Source organism: Ctenopharyngodon idella, chromosome 13, assembly GCF_019924925.1.
Source record: "Ctenopharyngodon idella isolate HZGC_01 chromosome 13, HZGC01, whole genome shotgun sequence".
NCBI classification, from domain to species: Eukaryota; Metazoa; Chordata; class Actinopteri; order Cypriniformes; family Xenocyprididae; genus Ctenopharyngodon; species Ctenopharyngodon idella.
Window position 1 is genome coordinate 25,980,687 of NC_067232.1, and position 17,359 is coordinate 25,998,045.

Sequence of the window (17,359 nt, forward strand, 5' to 3'; positions counted from 1 at the left end):
AGTGCTGTAATTCAGCGTGAGATTAGCTGACCGGAGGCTCGGGAAGCAGAAACCGCATGATCTTCTGATGCCGCTGTAGCTCACGCTTCTGTGGGCTCGTCTTCTCAATGCCATTCCGGCGGTGATGCTTTTTGTAGGTGTTTATTTCTGTGGCTCATGTCTCGAGGATGAATATTTTGGGAGAATTTGATTCACGTCCAATTTGCATTCTAAAGCTGTGAGGTGCCTTAAGGGAGACGAACGAAAATGTGCTTGTTTGTTGATGGAAATTCCTGCTAGAGCTGCGATGAGAATGTGAATATGATACAGGGTCGGTAGCAGCTCATCAGGCTTTTTCTCTGAGCACCTCGACTTTAATATCTGCAGGATATTATCTGAAATTCTGCTTGAACTTGTTGGCCGTTCATTCCCGAAGTATGAAGAAGTGTTGTTCGTTTCACCGGCATCTGGAGGAGATTCATTAAAGGGATAGTTTACCCAAAAATGAAAATTACCCCATGATTTACACACCCTCAAGCCATCCTAGTCATATGACTATCTTCTTTCAGACAAACACAATCAGAGTTATATTAAAAATATACTGGTTCTACCAAGCTTTATAATGGGAGTGAGTGGAGAATGAGATTTTGAAGCCCAAAAAAAGTGCATCCATCCATCATAAAATATACTCCATTTAAAACTTTATAAAGTAAAATAACAAGCTTCCGGCATGACAGCCATACGCCATTTCGACTTACATCTAAAAAGCATTAACTCCTGCACCGTAGTACAGAATGCCATGACGTTCTACGTTATGTCCTACGTTATATCGCGTAGTAGGGGAGCGAGGGCACAAACTAACGCGGGGTTAGTTGTAACACACATGCTAGCATGAAAAAACTTAGTATATTTACTAGTTGCCATATTGACAATATACAGAAATCTTTGGAAGATACCAATCAGGAAGATTGCAGTCTATTATAAATGATTTATCCGTGCACATCATTATTGTTTTAAATTCATGTTCCATCTTGAATCAGAATATCTTCCCCTCCCTCTTGCATCAACTTCTCTTCTCTGACGATGAGGGCGGGGCAACCTGTCACTCACATGAGATCCACCAATAGCAAACCACAGCCATCCAATCAATTCCCCACAGACAAAATCAAGCCCCGCCCTACATTTGTTCTTGTTCCAGAAGCCGTTTCACTCAGTAGCCCCTCACTGCAGAACACACGAGAGCCAGGGGCAGAGACGGGTAAGTTTAGGGATATGTAAAGTGGGGGGAGTTAGATCTAGATCCAACCCCGCCCCCTAGAGCTCATGTTCTGCAGTGAGGACCATCTCGTTTCACTCGGATATACTATTCCGTACTGTCTCCTCTCTTGTTAACCTGAAGGCCAGATGCAGGTCAGCATTTTCAGTATTTGTTAACATTCATCTTTAGCCTCGGGGCGAGTCAGAGAACATTCACGCGTGTCTTTGCAGGCTTGACCTGTCAGAGCTGGACACATCTGCTGCTGTCACGAAGCTCTGGGGCAGATGAATCTGTGAAACCAAAACACCCAGATGGCCACGAGAGAGAGAAAAGTGCTCTGTCACAGTGAGTCGCTGTCTAAATGAGGGGTACATCACCTCTGCAAGAGACACTGTGTGTATGCTCAGTTTGTGTGTGTATACACTGGCGGTCAAACCGAATAATTCAGAAGAATAATTCAGAGTTTTGCTCACCAAGGTTGCATGTGTTTGATCAAAAATACAGTAAAAATTGAGATATTATTCCAATTTAAAATAGCTGTTTTCTATGTGAATAGATAGTAAACTGTAATTTATTCCTGTGATCAAAGCTGAATTTTCAGCATCATTACTTTCATTCAGCAAGAATGCATTAAATTGATGAAAAGTGACAGTAAAGACATTTATAATGTAAGATTTCTATTTCAAATAAATGTTGTTCTTTTGTATCACAGTTTCCACACGAATCTCCTTATTTAGAACCTTTTTGGCACAAAGCGTTCTTTGGAGTTGAGTAAAGAACCGTATAATTCTACATAGAACCCCAATTAACCTTTTTTTCAAAGAGTGTAGAATGTTAATTTATTAATGCAAATGATATTGAAAGAGCGTTTACATTTAAATCTGTAGGCTACAATAAAAATGGAATGTTTGGAAAACATTTTAGACCATAAATTTGTTGGTTATTATTTCTCAGGGTGAGTTTATTTTAGTACTAAATTGTCAAATTGGGAGCCTTCTCTATACCTATATTGAGAAAAAATCTGTTTAGTGTTAAAATATCAAATATGCTTTCACAGTAGTATCTATATTATAGGCTATTTTATGGCTTTTTAGCTAAATTAAACTGTACATATGAGGCTAAATAGTTAATGAAACAAAATGTAAAAATGACATAAAATTGGCCATGTGACAACTTGCCCCGATATTAATGTGACAATACAGACAGACGTAAAAGACGTTTCAGAAACTAAATGTTGCTGATGTTTTATGGGAAAACGTCAACTGACGCAGTCACGCAGATTCGAGTCATGATGACCAATAAATAAAAATCATGTAGCGTCTGCGCGCAGCTGATCGAAGGTGGAGCGCGTCTCTCTGCGCACGCGCGGTGCTTCAGATTTCGGACGCTCGCGGCTGATGTAGTAATCGCGTGCACGCGCATGTCGTTACCATGACAGCATAGTTAGTAAACTCCCCTGTTGCCATCGGTTATCGACCAGCATCGGATCAGCTGAAGAAACACTTGCGCGTTATTGATCTGATGGAATCCGCGCTCTTTCTCCGCAGTGCAGAAGAATGTTCGGAAAACTCGCGATCTGTGACGTCGCCGTAGAGTGGAATGAGCGTTACTAGGAGACCGAGAGAGAATCAGAAGCTCCAGCTGATCTAGAATCCATCAGGATCCAGAAGCACTATGGGAACATTCGGCTCTGCTGCGGTTTGCCTGGATGAGGAAGAGGGCGAGGAAGAGGAGAAGAGGCGCCGGGAAGTTGAGCGTCTTCCTCCGCTGCTCGAGGACGAGGTGAGATTGATGGATAGACATGTGATTGACAATATCCTGATGATTAACACTGTAAATATTTGCAACACACACACATATAGCAATAATATATTTTATATATAGGCTATTTTATATATATATATATATATATATATATATATATATATATATATATATATTAAAATATTATTATTATATATAAAATATGTATTCATAATACATGTATGTTTTTTGTTTTGAACTTTGAACATGGTACCATGTAAGTACTATGGTAAATGAATATTATAGTCTTTCAGTATTATGGTATTTCCATCTGACCAGCACTATACTATAGTACCACTGATAAACTGGCTTAATGGGTGAGTTAAAACATGCTGCATTAGTTATTTGGAATATATACTTTATGGAAAAATATGAGAAATAATAGGGAATATTTCAACTACTCCTGAGGAACAAACATTAAGAATGTAACCAGAGAGATCCCACTGATGATCCTCACTTTAATTCCCATGACCCGCTTATAAACACACACTTAAGATGTAACTGTGTTGTAATTCCAGCTGTTCAGAGTTTGTTTAATGCTTTTGTAGCAAAAAGACTGCAGACTTTTCTTTGTAAGAGTGTTGTGAACTTCCAGAGGTTCAGGGACAATCGTATCTGGGCCAGTGTGTGTGTGTGTGTGTGTGGATTGTAGGGAGGTTGAGGAGAAAGCCTGTTTCCCTTCTCTGTTCTCAGGGGAGATTGTCTATTTGCGGGCTCGGGTCCTTACAGCTGCATGAGATGGCAACTTTATGCCCTATAAATTCAGCTCCAGTGATGAGCTTTATTCTTTATTGATGAATAAACATGTTTTTCTCTGAGAGTATTTTTAGGTATTTTGTGTCATACATACATTAGCTTCGTCCCATCAGGTTTGTGTTTGTGAACATGTAACTAAAAGTGACACATGAAAAATACAAAAGCAAAAAAACAATGCAACCGTATAATTTATTTATATCGCATTCGCAGTGCACACTGGGAGCCTAAGTGGCTGCATAAAAATATGGACATTGCATTATTACAGTTAAAACTGCTTTAGTTATTTTCTGTGCCACTGTAAAGTAAAACACAATCATAACGACACACAGGTTTTAAAGGCATTACATTCTAAAAACTGTAATAAACAAATTTACACTTTAAAATACCGTTTTCTATTAAAACAGCAATATACCATAAAAACAATGCATTCTGGGTAATATTTGTCATTTTAAGAAAAGAGGTCTATAGGCTACTTTCTCGAAAATGACAAATAATATTACCCAGATTGCATTGTAAAATAGAGAAGTAATATACTGTAAAAACAATGCATTCTGGGTAGTATTTGTCATTTTTGAGAAAGTAGCCTATATGTTATAGGTAGCCTATACTTTCTCGAAAACGACTAATAATATTACTCAGAATGCATTGTTTTTACAGTACATTACTGTTTCAATGAAAAACGGTATTTTACTGTGTAAATTTGTTTTATTTTTTTTAGAGTGTACATAGTTATTTGTATAACGACCCAATTTATACTGTAAAAAATGAATATTATAAATGTCATAAAATATTATTTGAAAAACATTTAAATTATATCAAGTTGTGTTTTTTCCTACTCAGTATAGTACTGTTGTAGTACTCTATTTATTTTATAAAATATATGAATTATTTATTTATTTGTTTATTTTAATCTTATTTTTATTTATATATTATAAAACTTTTTTTTCTGTAAAGATTTCTACAAACCCATTTGTCTTAGGATATTTGGGATGTTCACTACAAAGTTCAGTGGAAAATCCAAATGTGCCTTTTCCAGTTAAACATGGTGCTGATATTAAAATAGACACAAAAGACATTTGTTAAACCATCTGAAGGCTCTCTTTACAGACTGTGACATCATCAGTTAGCTGGGCTTGTTTTTGGATCCCTCTGAGCCGACAGAATATTTATTTGCCATTTATGACGCAGATTATGCAGCGACCCAAAAGTCTTCTTAACACTCCCATCTGTTGAAAGCACGCCTTGGTTGTTTGATTATTTCCTTGTGAAGGATAGAACACAAAAATGCATGTATGGAGTTTTGTTTGCGAAACACGTTAGCAACTGCATAACAATGTCCTAACGTCATGTCAGTGAGGCAAACACCACTGACGTTCTCTTCAATGGAGAGGAAAACACACAGTAAACACACAGCTGTCCTTCACACATCTGCCAAACACACATTCCCCATGGAAAGGCAGTGAGGAAATTGAGCACAATGATGTAGAGATTCTATAGTGACATCATAGCGGAACTTAGTAGAGAGTTTTACAATCTGTCTTTTGTAATCTGCAGAATATTCCATCGGAATGAATGGGTCACTATGGAGACCTTGGAGTTTTGTACTGTATGTGTGTGTATTTACACTACCGGTCAAAAGTTTGGAATAATTAAGAATTATTCCAAACTTTGCTCACTAAGGCTGCATTTATTGAAAACAGTAATATTATTAGAATTTAAAATAACTGTTTTCTTTCTGAATATATGTATGTAATTTATTCCTGTGAATTTATTCCACAAAAATCTGAAGCAGCACAACTGTTTTCAACATTGATAATAATCAGAAATGTTCCTTGAGCAGCAAATCAGCACATTAATGATTTCTGAAGGATCATGTGACACTGAAGACTGGAGTAATGATGCTGAAAATTCAGCTTTGATCACAGGAATAAATTACATTTTACTATATATTCACATTTAGTATAGCTATTTTAAATTGTAATAATATTTCACAATTTTTACTGTTATGCTGGTAATATAATTTGTAATGATGCATTTGGAAAAACACTAGTTTTAACAGACCTTTGAACCCCACTGCACAGCACGTGTATCTATATCATGCATCATCTGTGCGATTAATCACTCAATATTTCCTCTCTGTCCTCAGGAGAATGTTTCTCTGGCTGATATTCTGTGTCTGAGGGATAGCGGGCTGTCGGAGCAGGAGTTGTGGGCGGTGTGTGTGGAGTGTGTGCATTCTCTACAGAGCATCGCCCTCTCTCCGCTCTTTCACACCCTCTGCGTAACGCCCGACACGCTGGCCTTCAACGCTCACGGCAACGTGTGTTTCATGGAACAGCTCAACGGTGAGTCATCAGCTTCATGAGTCAAACTAACACACACAGTGTTTGCCTGGCTTTCTTGAAATACTGCTTTTAATGTGCATCTCTACAAATGGATGGTTTTGACAGACGTGCTCTTTTGAAAGTGAGAGCGCTCTGTCTTTATAAAGCTGGGAGAGTGTGATTTATTTCATGTGCATCTCACAAGTGTTGGTGTGTTTCAGTGCTATTGTGCAGTCGGATAATGGGGGCATTCATTTGCATAATTATTAACATATACGACGCCCTCCCACGAGTGTGGAATTTCTGCGGTAAAGCATTAATAATGTGCATTTTGTGACAGTCTATAACCTCTGAGATAAACATTTGGAAATTAAATGAGAGTCAGGATCATGTTAAGATAAAACTGGTATAGCGTAAAAAAAATGACTGTAAATGTAAAAATGCTGTTAAATTGTTACTTTAACATACATGGTGTAAAATTGTAAATAGTTTAACATTGCATTATATGTAATTTGGTGACATTTTACAAAAGGTTCCATTTGTTAACATTATTTAACTACATTGGGTAACTAATGGGGCCTTATAGTAAAGTGATACCTGTAATTTTACTGTAAAATACTGTCAAATGTATGGTTTTGGTGAGGAAAAACTATAAATTACTATATAATTTATTGTGAAAAGCAGTAAAAGGACATTACCAGAAGTGCCTGCAAACAAATGTACTGCTCATTGCTAGTTTATGTTAATTAATGCATTAACTAATGGGACCTTAAAGTGTTAACTGTGATTTTACTGCAAAATACTGTCAAATATATGCTTTTGGCGAGTAAAAACTATGAATTACCATATAATTTATTGTAAAAAAAAAAAAAAAAAAGGAAATTCCCAGAAGTCCCTGCAAACAAATGTACTGCTCATTGCTAATGTTAATTAATGCATCAACTATAATGGGACCTTAGAGTAAAGTGTTAACTGTAATTTTACTGTAAAATACTGTCAATTATATGGTTTTGGCAAGTAAAAACTATGAATTACCATATCATTTATTGTGAAAAGCAGTGAAAGGACATTGCCAGGAGTCCCTGCAAACAAATGTACTGCTCATTGCTAGTTTATGTTAATTAACGCATTAACTAATGTGACCTTAGAGTAAAGTGTTAACTGTAATTTTACTGTAAAATACTGTCAATTATATGGTTTTGGCAAGTAAAAGAGTTACCATATAATTTACTGTGAAAAACAGTAAAAGGACATTCCCCGTGTGACAGATCACATATGATTATAGTTTTGTTTCTTCTTATTTTTATCATCAGCACATTATGTTGTTTTCTGTTACAATGTAGAATAAACCAGCACAAATATGCCATCCCGTAATACCTGTAACATCAGGTCTCGGGATACTGAAGGAGAACGTTCAAATGAGAACTACATAAAAACTACCAATGGTTTTATCCTCTAGTTCTGTTAGCAGCAGCCCATTTCATACACACTGAATGTCATTCTCAAAGGCCATAACGTATACTTTCTAAATATACTGGTGCGTTCCTCTGCTCATGTAGTTTCTGGAGGATCTGACATATTCAGGAGGAGAAAGCCTGACCTATTTAACGGATCCAAACTCTACAGAATTGTCTGGAGGAGAGCGTCTCTTCTGCCCGTGCCCTAGTTAGACAGCGAGACGCTGCAGCAGAAGCTCCTCTGTGGACTTAAACACTTATTCACAGAGAGAAAGCCACTATATAATTACACATCACAGAGCTTTCATACTCTGGGTTTTTCACATTTCAACCCACAGATATTATGACTTCTCTTTTTGAGATTGTTTTATTAGTTGAGTGAATTATATATATATATATATATATATCAGATCAATCACCTAACACTAAGTATTAAACACCAGTGTGTCGTCATGCAGGATTTGTGCTGCAAACATGAATAATTCCTCAAATCATTCGTGTTTTTGAGGAGAGTGTGCTGCTACTTTAAAGTGCCCCATTATGCTTTTTTGGATATGACCTTTCATGTAGTGTGTAATACAGATCTGCCGAATTTCAAAGATCAAATGCAGATAAATGTAGTTATTGTCTCCTAAAAGAAAGAAGCGATTCTGAACTGCCTGAAACGATTCGTCAGTAATTCCAGTCTTACTTCCTGCACGAACCTATGGTTTATAACAAATTTGCATAATGCCCCCCCATTGGCTGCCAGCGAACAGCATCTCCTTTGCCCCGCCCTCAAACACTGTAGTTGTAGCTGAGACTGGAAGGTCAGAATCAATGTTGGCAGCATATATTTTGAAAACAACAGAGGGCCTAACACAGATCCTTGCTGCACTCCATAATTGACTGATGTTATCTTAGATTTGTTTATAACATAATTTTAATAATATTCTTGCAGGTTCATAGTTTTAATAATTGTGTAATAATAATTTTATATTTCATGTTTTGTCCAGATGGAGGCCATTCATTTTTTTTTTTTTTTTACATATTTATAAATACAAAAATATTTGTTTGTGTTGTTCATGTCGAGAAGATGCTGTTTTCTGCTGCCAAAGCAAATCCACTTTGATGGGATTGATACGGTGAAACCAACGCCATCATTACTGTTCGTATCACTGTGTATCAAGTGTGGAGGAAGAGCTGAAATTCAGATATGCTAATAAGCCTTTTGTTTCCCACCAATCACAACAGACTGTGCCGTCTAACCAATCAGAGCAGAGCAGACTCTCAGAAAGGAGGGGTTTAGAGCAGGGCTAGATTTTCCTCATATTGTGACATAGGCAAAAGAAATTTTTGGGCCCCCCCAACAAATGGAGTTACAAGGTTTTTGACCACATACGTGTTTTGTCCATTAGAACGGCCACATCTGAGGCAGTAAGTGAGTATCGCATTAGGTTTGCATCAAATTATAGGTTATAAAGTTTATTGTAGCTATGTAGGTGCAGTTTTTTCAGTCATTTGGCCAAAATCTCATGTTATATAAGGCTATTTAAGACAGTGTTGACTATGACTTGACAACAAATGCTAAACTAAGACACCCTTCTCCGTTTCTCAAATACATTAGTCTTTAAATATACAGTGTTTCTGCAGAAAAGAAAATGCCGTACTTATTCAAACAACCAGTTCTTAATTAACCATTGCATTGCAAACAAGCAGAGATGCTCCAAAATGTGTGCAGCAGGTTAAATATTTGCAAAACCCACAGACAGACATAAAGGGTGACCAGTAGTAATGATTTATGGACCAAATTACAAAATATGGAGATGGAAATATGGTTTCTGCCCAAAATTTTACATTTTGTTATTGCATAATGCATAAATCCAGCCCTGGTTTAGAGAGGCCAAATCCTTGATCAAACTGTTTGAGACACTGTGAGAAAATCTGTAGATATTATGAGAAAATTAAAATGTTTTTGATGCATATATTGTAGGAGACTCCATAACAAAATTAGGAGCCTTTAAAATAGCATAATAGGGGCACTTTAAGTGATTACGTTTTAGTGATCATGTGTACCATTTTTAGCTGGTGAATACAGAAGTTGCATTTAATATTCAGTGTTGCATCAGTGTTTTCTAGTGATTGAACCCATAACCTTGGTGTTTTTAGCTCACAGTTTTTTACATGTGGCCTTTGCATGGACGAGCACCACCCGCATTCGAAGTGTTTGATTTCTCTTCTGTCATGTGCCTTTTCTCAGATGATCCTGAAGGCTGTTTCGTTCCTCCAGAGTTGGATAAGACTGGAAGCACATTTGAGGTGAGGATGAATCCTGGAACTGTTTGAACTTGTTATGAATATTATAACGCTGATGCTAAAGGCCTGAAAGACCAACACAAAGGGCACATAAAAAAAATTGCATTTGCATTAAACATTTTTTTCCAGATGGAGGCCAGTTTTTTTTTTTTTTTTTTTTTTGGCATCATATAACAATTTTAATATATTTTTTGCATGTTCATAACATAATTTTAATAATGTTTTTTTTTCCATAGTCAATAACATAATTGTAATAATTTTAATTTCATACTTGAGTTTTAGGGTAACTTTGTTCTGTCCTGGGCCTACAGATATAAATAGATAGAAATATCCTTTGTTTTATTTCTTAAACTAATAAATAAAATAAAAACTAATTACATTTTCTATTGTACAAAACTATCTCATATACATATACCAGAGTAATACCATGGTATTTCATTGGAGTACCATATAAATGCCATTTCTGTATTTCCAGCAGTAGATCATGGCACAAGTAATGCTGATAAGGTCGTGGGTTTGATTCCCAGGGAATGCATACATTGTATACCTTTAATGCAGTGTATGTCACTTTGGATAAAAGCATCTGCCACATGCATTAATGTAAATGTAAAATACCATGCAAGATATTATAATATTTTCATTGCACCATGGTAGTTTTGTTTGTATCAACCATGTTGGGCGTGAAAAATATGTACATCAAGTTGCACATTTTGTGTTTCCGCTTTGATAAACTTTAGAAAAAATGTTTAGACTATAATATTATAGATCATAAAATATATCTGGATTGAGTGTCACACATATGATTCATGAGCCCTGGGGACTGTGGTTTGTTAGCCAAAACGCTGAACTTCCAGCTTATTACGCACAGTAACACGAAGACTTGCCATAATACCATATGCAAACAACCTACTAGCTTCTACGTGATACATATATAATCCATAAGGCTTTACTGTCCTAAACATCAGAATATAAAAACCACAAGCCAGAATTACTGTAGGCGGTTTGCATTTCTGAAATGAAAACACCTTATGTAATGCTCTTTTCATCTGGGAATGAACAACCTTTTATTTTAAACACACCTTAATCATATTTTCTGAAATACTGATGATCGGATGCATGTTGGCATCAGGTATAATCACAAGATTTTTTTTGATGAGTCTTACCTGCTTGAGATTCTGTTGTTTGCAACATTTCTGATCGTCTTTTCATGGAAAGGCTCAATCATTATTTTTCGTCAGGTTTGATGGACATCAGCTGCTTCAGAGTCGATGCTGCTGACCGAATGAGATGAAAATATAGTCTGAATGGAACTCTTATTGTAAAAACTGAAACATTATTTTAATAATATTTTTTACATGTTCCTAACATAATTTTCATAATTTTGTCATTTTATACTTCATAGAGGCAGTATTGAAAACAACAGAGGGCCTAACACAGATCCTTGCTGCACTCCATAATTTACTGATGTTATCTTAGATTTGTTTATAACATAATTCTAATAATATTCTTGCAGGTTCATAGCATAGTTTTAATAATTGTGTAATAATAATTTTATACTTCTTCTTTTTTTTTTTTTTTCCAGATGGAGGCCACTCTTCTTCTTTTTTTTTAAGTAATTTAAATATTTTTTTTGTAGGTTCATAACATAATTTTAATAATTTTGTAATTTTAATTTTATACTTCATATACACTTAATTTTTTTTTCAGATGGAAGCCAGTCTTTTTTTTTTTTTTTTTTCAAAACATAATTTTAATAATTTTGTAATAATGATTTTATACTTCATTTTAATACTTCATATACTTTTTAGATGGAGGCGAGTCATGTTCATGACAAAATTGTAATATTTTTTGCATGTTCATAGCATAATTTTAATAATATTCTTGCAGGTTCATAACATAGTTTTAATAATTGTGTAATAATAATTTTATACTTGATGTTTATACTTCATATACTTTTTTTTTTTTTTTTTTTACATTTTTATAACAATTTTAATAATATTTTTTGCAGGTTCCTAACATAATTTTCATAATTTTGTCATTTTATACTTCATAGAGGCAGTATTGAAAACAACAGAGGGCCTAACACAGATCCTTGCTGCACTCCATAATTGACTGATGTTATCTTAGATTTGTTTATAACATAATTCTAATAATATTCTTGCAGGTTCATAGCATAGTTTTTGTAATTGTGTAATAATAATTTTATACTTCGTTTTTTTTTTTTTTTTTTTTTTTTTTTCTAGATGGAGGCCACTCTTCTTTTTTTTTTTTTTTTTAATTATTTAAATTTTTTTTTTTGTAGGTTCATAACATAATTTTAATAAGTTTGTAATTTTAATTTTATACTTCATATACACTTTATAACAATTTTAATAATATTTTTTGCAGGTTCCTAACATAATTTTACTTGTAATTTGTATTTTATACTTCATCTTTATACTTCATATACACTTCATTTTTTCAGATTGAAAGGCAGTCTTTTTTTGCATTTTCATAACATAATTTCAATAATATTTTTGCAGGTTCATAATATATCGCTATAATTTGTGTAATTTTAATTTTTATACTTTATATACACTTAATTTTTTCAGATGGAGGCAAGTTTTTGCTTTTTTTTGCATGTTCATAACAATATTTTTATAATAAATTAATAAATAATAATAATTTAATTTTATACTTTATTGTAAGGGTGACTTTGTTGCATGAAAAATAGTCTTTGTTTTATTTAATAAATTAATAAGTAAAATAAAAATGAAATAAATATACATTTTCTTTTGTATAAGTCACAATGATGCATTACAGCTTCATATTACAGATTTCATCTAGTGCACCAAACACAGGTTTGCAAACTGAAAATAGTGTGTAAATGTTGGCAAGAAAATGTTGTTTGTGGTGGTTTTTGTAATATTAGTTTCCACTTCTCTGAGGATCAGGTTTTTAAAAGCACCGGGGAGTTAATATTTGATCCCTTAGATATGTTTAAGATGTACAGTTTTTTTAATGTGATTTAATTAGCATCATTCTCTCCTTCAGGGTCACATGTTCTCATTAGGCTCCACCCTCTCGGCCGCGCTGGATTTCATCACGGATGTGGAGCTGCAGGTGGAGCTGAGCGAAGAGAGCAGGTGTTTGCTGAAGCAGATGCAGCGAGAGAAACCTGACGATCGACCACGACTCCAGGTTCACTAGTCTGTGAAGTTTACAGAGGAGTCTGAAAGTCTGAGACCACTAGTGAAAATACTTCTGCTTTTAGTATTTTTAAATTATAAACTTTTTTTTTTTTAATTCTATACATATTATATTTATATTAACAGCATAAAAATGTGATGGATATCAGCTGAGACCATTAGTGAAAATACTTTTGCTTTTATTTTTTTTAATTAACATATTATTTTTATATTAACAGCATTATTAACAGCATAACAATTTAATGGACATCAGTTGCAAAGGCTGCATATTAAAACATAATTGTAATAGATTTTTGCATGTTATTTGCGTAACTTTATTAATTTTGTAATTTTAAGCTAAAAGTCTGAGACCACTAAAATACTTCGGCTTTTTTTTATTTTAACAGCATAACTGTAATTTGATTGCAACATAAACGTACACAAACAAGCACTGGATTTGATGTGAACAAATCCTGATGATCATGTTTGTTGACCTTTTCTAACGTCCATTAAATGGAGAATGTTCTTGAGCGCTGTCTTGTGGTTATTCAGAGCTAGTGCACTGAAATAAAAGCAGTTGCTCTGAAACACAACAGCCGCCCCCATAGACTCAGATTAGTCATGGATCTACACTACAGTGCCAACTGCACTCTTTACCAGTCCATTTCTCCAGTGTGACAGACGCTGATGTGCAGCCAGATCTCTGCTTCAAAGCCCTCCATCTGACAGCTGTGAACAATCACAAGAACGAAGCTTTACTGAGCTGAAGTGCATGCTGATGGCTGAGACTGACCACTGCTGACAGGAGTAGAGAGTGTTACAGGAAACACACTTGCACAAAACTGAGATGATATTTGAATCGTCTGTTTTACAAGTAGTAGCTATAAATGTTTAATGGAACTCACGCTGACCTTCCAGGAATAATAAAATATCCAATAAATTTGTTCTGGATTCTATAAAACTTTTTTGCCAGCTGAACCTCTGAGATTTTAAGTTAATACTTCAATAATTTAACAACACGTTTACTCAAATTCACATGATATGCACATAAAAAAAACTGTAAAAAGTGTAAGATTGACTCTTTATGAACTTCTATGACTTTCTGAGGAGAATTAAATACTTAAAATGTATGATATAAACTGTTTAAGGGTCATTGGTCTTTAGGAGGCAGATTTCCCTCTTTGTCTAATGATATGTGTGACTAACATCACCTCTTATTTTGACAGGATATTCTCTCTCAGGCGGAGGCTGTACTCGGTGAAGTCTCGCCCACAACCGTTTGCCGGAAACTCTCTGCTATTGGCCGAAGAGTTCTGTCCATAGAGTCCGTCGCTAATTTCCAAGGTTTGATTCCATAGTTGTCTCATAATGTGGCAGCCCTGATGGTTTATCCAAAAATGTAAAATTTAAATAAATAAATAATTTTAAAAAATTAAACTCTTTTAAACAATTATTTAAAAAAAAAAAAAAAAAAAAAAAAAAATTCAAATGATTAAAAATAGTAAAAAATAGAATAAATAAAAAAAAAAAAAAAAAAAAAAAAAAAAATATATATATATATATATATATATATATATATATATATATTTTATTTGTTTACTTGCATGCCATATGACCATTAACTGATATCAGAGAATAATAAATAATAAAAATTAATAAATACAAACATTTACCTGCATGTCATGGAATCTTTAATTGACATCAGAGAATAATAAATAGCAAAAATATAATAAATAATAAAAAAAATAATAAGAATATGTGACCATTAACTGACATCAGAGAATAAATAACAAAAAATGCATGTCGTTTACCTGCATGTCGTGAGATCATTATTTGACATCAGAGAATAATAAATAATAAATAATATAATAAATAGTTAAAAAATAAAACAAATATTTTATTTGTTTGCTTGCATGTCATGAGACCATTAAGTGATATCAGAGAATAATAAATAATAAAAATTATTAAATAATAGAAAGAATCGACCTGCATGTCTTGTGATCGTTAATTGACATCAGAGAATAATAAATAACAAAAAATGTAATATATAATAAAAAATAAGGTGACCATTAACTGACATCAGAGAATAACAAAACTATAATAAATAATTTTAAAGATAACTGGTTTTAAACAATTGTTTTTTAATTATTATTTTTTCAAACATTTAAAATAAAACACTTAAAAATAATAAATAATAAAAATTGAATACATTTTTTTTTATTTGTTTACTTGTATGTCATGTGACCACTAACTGACATCAGACAATAATAAAAATTGTATATATATATATATATTTATTTATTTATTTATTTATTTATTTTTACCTGCATGTCATGTGAGTGTTAACTGAAAACCATGAACGTGAATTGTTTGTTGTTAAATTATTGAAATATTCAAATAAAATCTCAAGGATTTCAAGTAAATATTTAGGTTTGGCTGATAAAAAAGTTTGGGAATGGCTGCTCTTGTATCTCACATAGTCAGATCTTTCTATTTGTTCGCAGATGTATCCAATTTCCATTTTCTGGATTACAAAGCTTTAAGATCAAACTCCATGGAGAATCACACCAGCGATCGTACCATGATCAGAAACTACTCGGCCGATTCATGCGACGGGGAGGAGCTGCTGCTGAAGCGCAGGGGTCTGGTCTGTAACGGATCGCCTTGGTCCGGAGCTTCGGTTGGACTCAGGGAAGATGAGCCTTCGCCGGACAGCCGGTCTCAGAACAGTTCTCCAGTGCACAGGAGGAGTCAAGAGAGGAGGCCTGGGAGAGCGAAGAGAGCCCTCAACCGCTCCTGCTCCGTCCCAGACTCCAACAACCCTCCGGCGTTCAGTCCTCCCTCGCACGCACCCATCAGCATGCTGGTGGCTGACCTCTCCGAGATCACAGAGGACGAGAGCATGCCAGCCGGCTGGAGCGGGAGACTGCGTCGGGCCAAACCAGAACAGGCCACGAGGAGTTCAGACTCAGGTGGAGAGGAATTATGTGTCCCGTCTGTAGATGCAACAGTCGAACCTGATGCACACGAGACAGATCAGAGCGGCGCTGGAGACACTCAAACCCCGACATCTCTGGAAGACGGAGAAACTTACGCAGACGCTGGTCTGTGCAGCTCTAACCACATGAACAAATCTATATTGTGCCTGAATGAGGAATATCAGAATGAGGTTTGTTTGTTGATACAGAACGGCCAAAATGTTCTATTTTATTTAAGGCAAAACACTACAGGCATTTTTTTTCATGCACTGGTCATTATTGAGATTTTAGTCTATTTTACTTCCATAACTTGTGTTCTTTCAGACTAGTGGAAAGAAAACATCCAAAAAATACACATTTAAGTGTTTTAACATATTTTAAAGGGGACCTATTATGCCCCTTTTACAAGATAATATAAGTCTCTGGTGTCCTCAGAATGTGTCTGTGAAGTTTCAGCTCAAAATCCCCCACAGATCATTTATTATAGCTTGTCAAATCTGCCCCTATTTGGGTGTGAGCAAAAACACGCCGTTTTTGTGTGTGTCCCTTTAAATGCAAGTGAGCTGCTGCTCCCGGCCCCCTTTCTAGAAGAGGGCGGAGCTTTAACAGCTCAGACTTCGGTTACTCAACAAACAAAGCTGGAGAATCTCACACAGCTAAAATGAGGATTGTCAGTAACGGTGTTCAGCCTTACATTGTTCAAACCGGAGTCGACACTGATGGAGAGACTCAGGAAGAAGTTACAACCTTTAGACGTTTCTGAATGGTTAGTGGATAAATTTATGTAGTTGCTGTGGAGTTGATTCAACTCATTGACTAGCATGTGGCGTCATGTTAATCTTTTGTGCAAATCCAGTGTTGAATTGACCCTCGTTTGTGAAGCAGTCCGGCGTAAAATGACGGCATGGCAACAACACTCTACTACAACAACTCTTCCTCTTCTCTAAAGCAGCCCAACATGTCCTCACCCCCTTTGTTGTGTGTTCTTGGGGGCGGGGTTTATGTAAATTTTAGGGTTTGTGATGTCACTAACCCGGTAAGAAGCTCGTTGTAGTCCTTAAACAGCGATTTATGTAAAAGATAATATCTCCCTTTGCATTGAACTTTGAGCGTCGTAACTTTGCGATGTTGTTTATGATCAAACAGCAACATTACACACTAACTAAAGTTAAAAATCATAATCAAGGACTCCTTTAACATAACATTTAAGAAAAAATACAAAACAATTGTGATTAATCAGCTGGGGGAGTATGGTGATACAATTTTAGCACTTTGAAAGTGTAATAAAAAGAAGTGTGTTGATGTAAAATGAATGAGAAATATTGTTGATATTGTTTTATGT

At 34.9% G+C, this 17,359-nt stretch overlaps 1 protein-coding gene across 3 annotated transcripts in view; it reads left to right on the forward strand.

The window, feature by feature from the left end:
• Nucleotides 1-1,223: 1,223 nt before the first annotated feature.
• The window catches only part of LOC127525224 (kinase non-catalytic C-lobe domain-containing protein 1), a 46,250-nt gene continuing 30,114 nt past the window's right edge, over nucleotides 1,224-17,359 (forward strand). The window contains exons 1-8 of one of the 3 annotated variants that reach the window (XM_051917619.1): nucleotides 1,224-1,389; nucleotides 1,468-1,582; nucleotides 2,785-3,019; nucleotides 5,943-6,141; nucleotides 9,817-9,875; nucleotides 12,906-13,052; nucleotides 14,266-14,383; nucleotides 15,544-16,208. In XM_051917619.1, the coding sequence (XP_051773579.1) occupies nucleotides 2,912-3,019; nucleotides 5,943-6,141; nucleotides 9,817-9,875; nucleotides 12,906-13,052; nucleotides 14,266-14,383; nucleotides 15,544-16,208 (1,296 nt within the window). In that variant the 5' untranslated portion in view covers nucleotides 1,224-1,389; nucleotides 1,468-1,582; nucleotides 2,785-2,911. Of the gene's footprint in view, nucleotides 1,583-2,612; nucleotides 3,020-5,942; nucleotides 6,142-9,816; nucleotides 9,876-12,905; nucleotides 13,053-14,265; nucleotides 14,384-15,543; nucleotides 16,209-17,359 lie in introns of those variants that run through there. The other 2 variants (XM_051917620.1, XM_051917621.1) reach the window with 2 other exon arrangements.